The sequence below is a fragment of the Dermochelys coriacea genome, chromosome 1 (genome assembly GCF_009764565.3).
Source record: "Dermochelys coriacea isolate rDerCor1 chromosome 1, rDerCor1.pri.v4, whole genome shotgun sequence".
NCBI classification, from domain to species: domain Eukaryota; kingdom Metazoa; phylum Chordata; order Testudines; family Dermochelyidae; genus Dermochelys; species Dermochelys coriacea.
In genome coordinates this window covers 292,422,478-292,434,538 of record NC_050068.2, presented here as the reverse complement: position 1 = coordinate 292,434,538, position 12,061 = coordinate 292,422,478, and the positions used below count along the sequence as shown (strand labels likewise).

The window sequence follows — 12,061 nt, the reverse complement described above, 5'->3', positions numbered from 1 at the left end:
GCCCTCTCCAGTCCATTTATATTGCATAAACAGGCCAGAGTGGTGTAAAGCTCTAAAAGCTAGGACAGAATTTCCCCAATGCAGGGACTACAATCCCTAGCCTTAAGGCTGTTTTCTGCAAGACAATCATTGGGTGGAGGCTGGGAGTAAGATGGCCAGGTTGTGGCAGGACCACAGCAGGTAGAACTGTGGAGATTGAGTAATTCAGTGACTCGTAGGTAGCTAGGAACAGGCTGCTGTAATTTAGGAAAAACCCTAAAACTACATTATGTTGGAAGGCTGTGGAGTGGCCCAGAATTGGGTGAGCACAAAGGTGGCTTAAAGTTACCATGTCTCTTCCTTCTTTGGGCCGTGAGTTCGGTGTTTCACAGAACAGAATCTCACCATGGGTCTCTTAGCACGGCTGTAATAGGAAAAAAAATTCTAGTATTCCTGTTAATCTTGTTACTCTGAAAGAAAATAAGTTAAAATAGCATCTTAAGTAAAATCATAAATAAAAGTATATTTATGTAACTTAGTCTTAGATCATTTAGAGTAAATTCCTTTAACTAAATTTTATGAATATAAAGTAACTGACTAAGGAATGCCTATTTTAAAGGAATACTCAATAATAATGAATAAAAATCTGACCTTTATTTCTTAAACTTGTTAATGGAACAATTACCTGTTTGTGCCACTGTTTGTCTTATAGGCATAGATACTTGCTTTTAAACATCCTTTTGTTCAAACTTTTTTTTTTTTAAACACAGTTATTGAACAACCAGTGCCACTTCCAGGAAACAGTAACAGAAGATCTGTCAGTACTCTGAAACCATGCGCTAAAGATGCATATATGCTTTTTCAGGTATTGGTAGATATTTTTTAGGATTTGTGCTTAATAACTCTGCAGTTCTGAACAGTTGCTTTTTATTTCTGAAAAGCAGATGACGTTTCATAGCTGAAGTTTTAATTTCTTTTTTTTGTAGTAGAAATGTGGGTCATGTGTTTACCAACAGATATTAAGGAATACTGTATTAGTAAAAATTTAAATATTTGGTAATTTTCCATTGCATAACTAAATTGTTGAAGAGATTATAGTAATTAAGCACTTGTGTGACCAAAAGGATTTTACCAATATAGTATCATTTTCTTAATTCAGTTTGATAGTCTCTTAATAGATCATATTTGTCTATTACACTAACACATGCCTTATTTTTAAACATTTCCTTTTGGATTCTGTTTTTTGCACATGCAAGTAGTCTTTATGATAAAAGTGCACCTTGTTAGAAATCGTATTGACATGCCTATTATTAGAGCCCAGAGTTTTCAATCCTCCTTTTGTATGGTTATATCGTCCTTTTGTATGGTTATCAACTATGTATTCTTTCCCGGAGAAGTGATGGGAAACTGAAGATAAGTTGAATGTTGGGAGACACTTAAAATAAGATATGTGGAAGTGGCTTATACTAATGACTCCATGTCAATAAGCATACTAATTTCAGGAGCTTGCTTTTTTAATTTTTGTTTTAACCAAATACTAGAAGCCAGATAAAACTAGAGTATGTTGCATTACCAATTACAATAACACTATGAAGTTTACAATGAAAATGGTCAATATAGTATGTGTTAGAGCAGTCAGAAGCTTGCTGATTTATCTAACCTGTTGATCAAGATGTTTTGTTTACTCCTGCTTTCAAAAGACTTATTTATATGCAGTATTATTTTGTTCCTAACATCATATTAATCTTGTCCTGTATTTAGTACGCGTACATATGTATTCATATATTTAAGGGGAAAAGTTAACTTCAGGTTGGAAAAGAATAGTTACTCAGAAGGAAGAGAACTTATGTGATGTATTTGTTTCTCAGGATCTTTGCCAGTTGGTTAATGCTGATGCTCCTTACTGGCTGGTGGGTATGACAGAAATGACCCGGACATTTGGCCTTGAACTTCTTGAGTCAGTCCTCAATGATTTTCCTCAAGTGTTTTTACAAGTAAGTTATTTCATAAGGAGATGGGGAGAAGAGCCCTTCATTTTTGTGGGAACATCCTTTCTATTGGGCGCCTCTATTAAATTAACTTCTGAAAGTGAAAAACTTTTACGTCACTTTTAGTAAGATAAACTTAGACTATTTGAAAGTGGCTACAATTTTTAGTTTGTGCTTATTGGCTTTGTTTTTCCTTTCCTAAAAGTTGTTGTCCTTTCTTTCTGTGTAGAGCACACCTCTGATTTTGTTCATTTGGGGGGGGGGGGTGTATGTATATGTGTGTGTGTGTGTGTGTGTGTGAGATAGATATAGATATCTATATAAATGTGATTGTTTATATGTAAGTATATGCAATGTGTCATTCTCTATAAACCATAAATCTCTTCTTATGTTTCCTTTGTCAAGGTGTGTGCCAAGCAATGACATTTTTTGTCCTTCTGCATGATCGTTTGATACTTTTGAAATTATTCTTTCAGAATATGGAAGATATATTGTGACATCACTGTTCCCACAGCAGCCCTAACTTGGTCCCTCTTGCACAAAATTGTAGGAACCACTATTTTTTAAGTTACATGACTTGGGTGCATGGAAACACTCAATCATAACCTTGCAGTAATCCATTTAATAGAGACTGGCCAAATTCGGAAGCAAGGTATACAAGTCATGTATTGGTAGATTAGTTTAACTTACAAACCACAGGGAAAAGGAATGTAGCGTGAAAAGAAACACTGTTTTATCATGTTTTCCTTGCTGCATGCCTCTTTTCCATTCCCTCAGCACATAACTTACATCAACATATATCTATCTATCTATCTCACTTCTGAAGTAGGCCATATATATATAGTCATAGTACTAAGATGCATTCTAAATATGAATATTTTTCTATAAAATTAATCAGAATTATCAAGAGTTGGACAGAGAACTGACATCTTTCCATGCAACATAATCATCTCCAATGTTTTAATTTCCATTTTCTCAACTACTGGATTACCTAAATAAAAATGGCTATGGCTATAGGCTTAGGTACTGATAGCTACTAAAGAAAAATCTACTTTTAAATCCTGGAATTGATGATGATTTTAATTTTATGTAACTGATTGTTAACATTTAGTGTTTTTCTTTACAGCATCAAGAATTTAGTTTCCTCCTTAAAGAGAGGGTTTGCCCTCTTGTGATAAAGCTATTCTCCCCAAATATCAAGTTCAGACAGGGTTCCAGCACATCATCTTCACCTGCACCAGTGGAAAAACCATATTTTCCTATCTGCATGCGCCTGCTGAGAGTAGTCTCTGTTTTGATCAAGCAGTTTTACAGTTTGCTGGTAAGAATATGTTCAAGTATTGCTTTCACAGATCTACACTCGTGGGTGTGTGCATGCACTCTGCACCATGATGTGCTAGCTGCTTATAAATGTTAACTTACTAATGGTTACAGCTGTATACACTTTCAGCATAGTTTTCAGTATTTACATGTTCATAAACTGTTTTGTGTTTGTGGACAATACAACCATCCTTATTCAAATGGAATAGACACAAACTTTAAGATCAGAAGGGTCCATTGTGATCATCTGCACACAGACTCTCCCACCCATTCCTGTAGTGGGCCCATAAACTCTGATTGAGTTACGGAAGCCCTCAAATCTTGATTTGAAGACTTCATGTTACAGAGAATCTACCATTTACTCGAATTCAAGCCAGCAAGTGGCCTGTATCTCATGTTGCAGAGGAAGGTGACCCTTCCCCTCCCAGGATCTATGCCAACCTGACCTGGGGAAAAATTCCTTCCCATTCCCAAATATGGTCATCAGTTAGACCCTTAGCACGTGGGCAAGGCCTACCAGCTAAACATCAGAGAGAATTCTCTGTAATAACTCAGAACCTTCCCCCTCTAGTGTTCCATCTCCAGCTCTTGCACACATTTGCTAATAGCAGTCACAGAAGGGCCATGTGCCATTCTAGGCAAGCTCAATGTACCATTCCCTCCATAATCTTAACAAGCTCAGTCTTAAAAATAAGTTAGTTTTTTGCCTAGTATATATGGAATTCCTTTTCATAAATAAGGATTTACACACTTACACAGTCAGATATGGAAAGTACTGCTGGCTTTTCCTGGATCCAGAACAAACTCAGAACAGTAAAATAAAATATTCCCTCAGGTAAGCGTTCAGGCAGCTAAATTTAATGTATGGGCAGGAAGGAAGAAAGAAGGAATCAGTTCTGCAATGTTCTGAGTTGTCATCTCCTGATGTCATACAACATTCTCTCAAACTTTTATTCAAAATGACTGCCATCTCCCATTACTTTTAATGCAACTTAAACTTTGCTGCTCTCAGTAAAGAAAACAGTTCTTTCTCTAAAGCCCTGGGGAAATGAGGATGCCTCAAATAAAGATGGCAGCAGTTTTTCAATGGGACATGAGCCATATTATTATCAGTAAAGATGACTGCTCTCTTCTCAAAATGTGAGTCAGTTGGAAGCATTAAGACATCAGAGGGAAAGTGTGTGCAAGAAGGTGTGGGAGATGGGAGAAAAGACTGAGGCGGTGTGCGGAGAACAGAACATTGGGTGCTGCAAGGGAGAGAGTAATGAATAATCACTCCATCCTACTGAGACTCCCCCCCCCCCATCCCCTTCCAAGAAGATATCAGGGACAGGAGAACTAAACCACCCTGTGATGGGTGCAACTTACCACTCTGGCGCCTTCTCTTGGCTGTCAGGGGAATTAGCTCTGTTTGTCTGGGCGCCCTACTCTGGTGGTGACTTGCTGCTGTCACTTTTGATCCAGGACCCATGCTATTCCCAGGACTGCAGCATCCTCTTCAGTGACACTGTCCTCCTCTGTGCCACACTCTGTGTCCCCCCCCCCCCCTTTCAGGGGACCTGCAATCTCTGTCCAGCAACTTCCTCAGTGGCAACTGCAGTCCATTGTCTTGGGGCCGCTTCCCAGGCAGCTCCAGCACCCTCTTCTACCCTTACCTTAGGGCCTCAGTTTGCAGGCCCTGCCAGCCAGCCAGGAGCTCTCTCTAGCTCCTCTGGTCCCAGCTTACTGCACTGCTCTGTCTCAGGTGCTGGCACATCTTCTCCCTTCAAGCTCCAGTCAGTTACTGAACTCTGCTCTGCCTAAAGCCCTTCTTATAGGAGCCTGTCAGGCAGGCCATGATTGGCTGCTCCTCTCAGTCCCTTTCTAATTGGCTGCTTCCAGGGCAGCCTCCATAGGGCTGCTTTTAACCCCTTTTCTACAAGTGAGGGGCAGCCATCTCATCATACACCCCTAAAGAAGCTGCTGCTTATGCCTTCTCTTTGCTTCATCCTTGCCCATTTCCCAACCAGAGGATGTCAGAAGAAGGTGGAATTTAAACCACCTGAAGAACTTGTATTAGTAAGTTAGGCTCTCAGGGGTCTGTCTCCTGTAGTTGCTGTTTTTGAGGGAGTTGTATTCTATCCTTAAACTATTTCCCTGTAAAGTCCTCGTGAAAATTATTTATTTTTTTAAATAAAAGATGTTTCCTAATAGACATCAGTAGAACAAACAGATCTATGATATAAAGAAATGTTACTTCTAATACTACAGAGATTTGTAAAGGGAGAGATGTTGGGAGGGATCTTTGTTTGCTCCAATCCCCATTAACCTCGGCTAATGCTGTTTGTTCAGCAGCAAATATTTTTCCCTTATCAGACCTCCATGAAGAAAATCACAACTCACGAAAGCTTATGCCCAAATAAATTTTAGTCTCTAAGGTATCTAACTCTTGATGTTTTTGTTTCTGAAGTTCTGACACTTGACTCATGCTTCAGTTTATTTAAATCCTTTGATTTATTAGCACCTTATGTTGAAGATTTTGCAAAAAATTGGATAAGGTAAAGGACTTGCAAGATTAGGGCGAGAGAGTACAAAGCCCCTTACCCTGGAGTTGTTAAAGATTTCATACTCCATTGTGAAATAGAAATATTAACTCTTAAAATGTGAGACTGACTGCTAGGTTCTTCAATGTTTGCTGGTAGTCCTAACTTCTGTGATATTTTTCCTTTTAAATTTTTTTGGGGAAAAGGATAGTTGAGAAGCTTGAGCCACCTGTACCTAAAGTTTGAAATACCTAATACTTGAACTATTTTAGTCTTTTGTGATCTGATATTTTTTTTTAATTGCTTGATCTCATTCCTCGTTTGAAAATATAAGTAAAATTAAGGTAGGCTCAGAGATGAAAAGAGATTTGGGAATCTTTCAGAAAGTTAATAATTGAAATATGTATGTATTTACAAAGGGCTTTAACTAATTTAAAAGATGGGATAAAATAGCCACTTAAGAAGCTAATGGTGATGAGAAAATTTACATGAAAAATTAGCCACAAATGTAATGCATCCATGTAGCTGAGTCAGCTTATGTTGTATACTTTTGAATTTGTAGTTCTTTTATTAAAGAAAAGTGCAAAGAATAAACCTATTCAGTATTATGTGAGAGCTCTGAAGCTGTATGCAGAGGTCAAAATGAAAATATAGGTATTTAAGTAGAAGGGAGAGAGGAATCACTTTCTAATGGCACTTAGATAGATGGTACAGCCCTGTTCTTCATGGCAGGTGCCCATGTTGTGTAAAAGCACACACATCTAAAACACTTGTTAACTCTTAGATTTCAAGAATTTAATTTCCATGGAAATGGAGTTATCATCTAATGGCTAGTAGATGGGTCAGATTTTAAAGCATGTTGATGGAACAATGAAAGGAAGCTGGTTCTGGTATTGCCATTGCCTATGCTAAACCTGTTAATTTCCTACCTTTCATAAACATTAAATTCCCTTTAAAAAAAAATCCCCACATATTTTCACTTCTGTATATAACTTAGGGAGGAGGGGAGGGCAGGCAAATGTGGCCTGCTTTGGGTACCACATAACCCAATACAACCTGCCATGGACTGAGTTCCCAGTGACTAAACCAGAAATTCCACTTCTCACTGAGTAGTGGGGATATGCTAGATAATCACTGGAATGAAAAAGAGTATCCATAAAGTAGTAATATCCATCTGGTTCTGCTGCCTTGCAGCCCGTTCTTGGTTGAACAAAAGCTAACGGAGGAAACTCTGAATCCAATATGCAGTGGAGAAAACAGGCAGGTGTTACTGTAACTCAGCTCTGTCTTCTGGCAGCTCCCCTGCGTTTGTGCTGGCTTCTAGATATTTTGGTCCCCAAGGCTTTTGGTTGAGTCATTACTGCTGAGAGGACAAGCTTTGGTTCTAAAGCAAGCATCTGCCTCTCTATTTTTGATGCTTAGGCCTACACGCCAAAGGTTTGGGTGTGATGGTCGCCCTCTTCAAACTCTCTTATTGGAGTGTCAGGACAATGTGCACTGGTATGTCAAATGGCCTAAAGGAGGTCAACGACCTTAGAAAGTCTGCGGTCATGGATTGAAAGCTGGAGAAGTTTAACTTTTATGTGGCCACTCTCTTTGGCACAGACTCTCTACATGACATGCATTACTGCTTTTTTGGCAAAGAAAAAACAAACAAGACTGCCATGAACACGGGGTGGGTTTTGCAATCAAAAACTCACTAGCATCCAAATTCTAATGTTCTGTGCAACATCTTAACATTCTTAAACACAGATGTCTTCATAGGCTTTGCCCTCTATACTGGATGAGTGATGGATGCATTCCAAAGGACCTTCTTTATGGAGAATTTGTGGATGCTCCAAGACCACTGGGATGACCTAGGATGGGGTTAAGGACATTTGCATGAAGGACTTGAAAACTTTCAACATTGATACTGCAAGCTGAGAAGAGGTAGCTAGCAACAGGTTACACCGTAGTGCTGCACTGCATCATGGCATCAAATACGTTAACGGGAGGTGGTTGAGAGGGAAAGTGAAGAGAGCAAAGAGGAAAGCGCAGCAGGTCTCGAGCACCAAGCATGCTAGCTTCATTTTCTGGCCCTGTGCCTTATACCTGCACCATCAGTGACAAGGACTGTCATTCGAGAACTGGAGTTTTTAGCCACTCACAATGCTGCAGCATGACCCATAGCAACTGAACTGCTTTGGTGCTTACACCACTTTAATCTTTTGAGACTGACGGTTATCTAATAAACAGAAAAAGATTCTGTTCACTGATCTGTGAATAGTTAGGAACCATCGGTCCACTTCAGCATGAAATTGCTTGTCTAGCTCTGCCTGAGGCTTCAGAGGAAGGTGAAACTCCCCAATGAATGTTTCCTGCCATTTTTTTTCCTAAAAATTGTCATGGGAGAGCAAGAAGTACTATGCAAGCTGTCACAGTAGGTTTGGTTAGCTTATACCCTGAAGTATGAAGCTTGTTATCAATTACTTATTTTATTACTATATCACACAAAGGCACTTATTGGGATCAGCAAGGCCCTAGATGTGCTAGATGCTATATAAAGGCATGGGTAGATGTGGTCCCTGCCCCCCAAAGAAGTTATTGATTTAAAGCAAGATGTAGGAAGATGTGCATATTGCAGAAGGGAGGATAATGGAAATGTGTGTACACAGTTACATAGGCTTTCAGTGTGCACAATTTGATGGTTCAAAATCATCTGAACACTTTAAAATTATTTTTATATCAAACAGTCCTTTCATCCTACAAGAAAATAACCCTGGGATCACTGCCTAGAATGATATTTTATCATATTTGTTTTTCCCCTTCTAAATAGATTATTCCCAAATTCCTCTGTCCTTACAATTATTAGTATTTTTGTTTGTTTTTGTTTTAAGTCTCCACAGTTCCCTTAGATGAAGGGTCTTTTGCATAAGCCCTGCCTCATGGGGTGCCTGTTTCTTATGAGGCTAGAAGGCTGCAGGACTGAAAGAATTCTTACTGTTTCAGCTATTGTCTGGAGCAGAGAAAGATCTTGTCAGGTGTATGGTGCAAGATGGTGGAAAGTCCAGTGCTCAGTTTCAGATTTGTATGCTCTGATTATCACTAAGTCCAGGCTGTGAAGGTGCTCTGGAGTCTGCCCGTTACTGCAGAATCTGCTCATTACTGAGCTACTCCACATTCCCACACTCTTCCACCTAACAGTGAGTCTCCCAACCCCACCAAACAGCTAGGAGTTGAGAACTGCTAACATAGTCAGGACTTCTGGGACTGAGAAAACAGACTTGTGCTAGCTCTGCTTGAGCTAGTGTACTAAAATAGTTTTGTGATGTTGCAGCTTGGGTAGCTAACCTCAGCTGCTGCCCATCCTGCAATATCAACGTTGCTGTGTTTAGTGCACTGTGTTTAGTGAGTCTGTCTATTCAGGCTGGAAGGCAGGTTTCCAGTTGCTCTGTGTGTGTGTACGTGTACACACACACACACACACACACACGTCCTGCCTCTTGGTGCTGCTAACATTGATTGCTGCTGATTCTCTTTTTCTAGAGGGTGTTGGGGGTGCCCAAAATCTCCTGCCCCTTGAAAATTCCATGAAAGGTTTCATCCCACATGGCAGGGGTGGCTCTTCAGAAGTTAATATGTGGCTCCTTGTATAGACACCGACTCCAGGGCTGGAGTTACAGGCACCAACTTTCCAATGTGCAGGGGGGTGCTCACTGCTTAACCCCTGGCTCTGCCACAGGCCCTGCCCCCACTTCACCCCTTCCTGCCCCCTCCTCTGAGCCTTCCATGACCTTGTGCTCCCCCCCTCCCTGCGAGCCTCCTGCACTCTGTGAAACAGCTGATCGGGAGGTGCGGGGAGGGAGTGGGAGGCACTGATTGGCGGGGCTGCTGGTGGGTAGGAGGGACTGGGAGTGGGTGGGGGGAAGCTGATGGGGGGGGCTGCTGACATTGGTAAATTCTGGCTCCTTCTCTGGCTCAGGCTGGCCACCCCAGCCACATGGTCTCTCAAGAAGAGAGGGTAGGCTGACGGGGGTTGTGTTGCCAAACTCCTGGTTTGTAAAGGGCTATAGGGTGAGCTTGGTTAGTGCCCTTGCCTCCGACCCCTCGAAACTTCTGCTGTGGTGCTGCTGGTTTACACTTTTCATATATGTATCTTTATCCTTTTTAAATTCCACTAAACTATTTGTCTGAATGTTTTCCTGTGACATTTCATTTCAGAGATTGAGTGTACATTGTGTAAAATATTTCCTGCCAATCAATATCTAACATTTGACATATCTAATGAAAGATGGGTACCTTAATTTGCAGATATGATCTATAGGAACAGGGCTTCAGATTGGGAGAAAAAGATGGTGTGTTCCAGTTTGTTCTCACTTATTTGTTCCTTTTATTTTTAACCAGTAGTTGTGAGACATGAGGTAACTATAACCATCTCTTTCTCACCTACGTTTTTCAAGCATGGGTAGAAATGAAAAATCGGAGTTTGGATTAACAACCATCTTCCCATGCGTGGTTTTTTTTTCTTTACCTTAAAGGTCTTGGATAACTATTTTCTCTTGATTCTTAACTCTGTTAAAGCTCTTTGGGATCCTTCTTGCATCAATTTCACATATTTTGGGTTGAGAACAGTTTTCTTTCTTCAGTGTTAATAGTTCAGTGAGAGGCTTTCTGACTTGTATTCTTCAAACTGGCTAGAAGCAAAAGAACTCGGATGTCTGTCAAAGCTATTTGTACTATAAAACTCTGTTCTTTCTCTAAAGTGATTAACTTTCAGTTGCTGCTGACCTCTCTAGCCTTTAAATAAGCCAAACTAACAGGTACTTGTTCTATAGTATTCTTTAAAACTTTGTTTAGAAATGGCTGTAAGGAATTAACACCTTTTAACGTCTTTGGATGTACAGTATGTGCTTGACACGCCAGCACTCCTGTGATCGTTGGGTATCTATTTTTTTTGCGGGGAAAGTATTTTTTTTCTTATTGTTTACAGGAATTATAAACCCTATGCCAAGCAGAATGACCCTGTATGTGCCAGAGATACTGGCACTTGCTGATATAATAGATGCTTAGGTCTGAGACGACACATCATTTCTTTTCTTTTTATGACTATAGCCTGTTTCTGTTAGGTAACAGAATGTGAGATCTTCCTGTCACTGCTAGTGAAGTTTCTGGATGCAGATAAACCACAATGGCTAAGAGCTGTTGCAGTGGAATCTATCCATCGGCTTTGCGTGCAGCCCCAACTATTAAGGTATTATGCCATATTTCGCTTTACGTATTAAATGAAGAGATCCTATTTATCTGTAGCAAAAAAACCAATTTCTTTCGGCTAAACATTTAGGGACTTGAAACCAATAGAATCTGCAGGATGAAGTGTTTGTTGAAGTGCAAGGGAATATTTATTGTCCATTGAGCACTGAGCCATTATTAACAAACTTGTTTTGTTTAATGCCTTGAAACTTAAATATTTATTCCAGAATTTAAAGATTTTTATCAGCTCAGCCTATAAATAGTCCAGCCAGAATAAGGAAGCATTTAACCATACTATACATGCATATTCATTTAAATAGCTGGCTTTAAAAATGTAGTTTTTACTCCTTTAATTTGTTGACTACATGCTCAGAAATATTTTAAAACACTTTACAGGTCCTTTTGTCAATCCTATGATATGAAACAGCATTCTACCAAGGTTTTCCGTGACATTGTAAATGCACTGGGATCATTCATCCAGTCGCTTTTTCTTGTACCAAGCACAGGAAACACTTCAACGACAGTAAACCAAACTGGTAAAGGCTTTTTGTATTTTTTTTATTTCAAGTAATTTCCTAATAATTTCTTATAATAGTCAACAATGTATTTGTGAAAATCTGAGGTTTACATATTTGATACAATTCTCTGTATAAATTTAGCGCTCATGAAAGTGAGAAAATAGCTTGAGTCAAGAGAAGTGTAGTGCTGTGCAAGCTTGTCCAGACTGTATTGTCAATATGCCTTTATTTTTCATAGTGCTATGGTCTGTTGCAATGGGTACTTCAGATTACTTGCAGCTTGGTAGCAGAACCAGACCTGTCGGTCTCTGGCAGCAGGGGGATGCCCTGACACCTGAAGTTCACTGCAGTTTTAGCTGCCTCCCTTGTGTCAGCTAGACCCCACCCTGCTATAGAGTTTTTCTAAGGGAAATTGCAAACTGCAGTTCAGATTTCTGACTGTCAGAAGTTTGGCCCAATAATGTGATTGTCAGATTCCCAGCTGTGTCCCGGGAAGACTTTTGCC

The 12,061-nt window shown here is 39.9% G+C and overlaps 1 protein-coding gene across 7 annotated transcripts in view; it reads left to right on the top strand.

Annotated features, from left to right (window-relative positions):
- MON2 (MON2 homolog, regulator of endosome-to-Golgi trafficking) overlaps positions 1–12,061 on the top strand; it is a 164,407-nt gene that overhangs the window by 50,793 nt on the left and 101,553 nt on the right. For 4 of the 7 annotated variants that reach the window (XR_006274838.1, XM_043494107.1, XM_043494084.1 and 1 more), the window contains exons 6-10: positions 749–844; positions 1,848–1,973; positions 3,094–3,288; positions 10,915–11,039; positions 11,435–11,574. Coding sequence is in view for 6 of the 7 variants with exons in the window: in XM_043494107.1 (XP_043350042.1) it covers positions 749–844; positions 1,848–1,973; positions 3,094–3,288; positions 10,915–11,039; positions 11,435–11,574 (682 nt within the window). In the remaining variant the exon portion in view is untranslated. The remainder of the gene's footprint in view (positions 1–748; positions 845–1,847; positions 1,974–3,093; positions 3,289–10,914; positions 11,040–11,434; positions 11,575–12,061) is intronic. The other 3 variants (XM_038396881.2, XM_038396926.2, XM_038396908.2) reach the window with 1 other exon arrangement.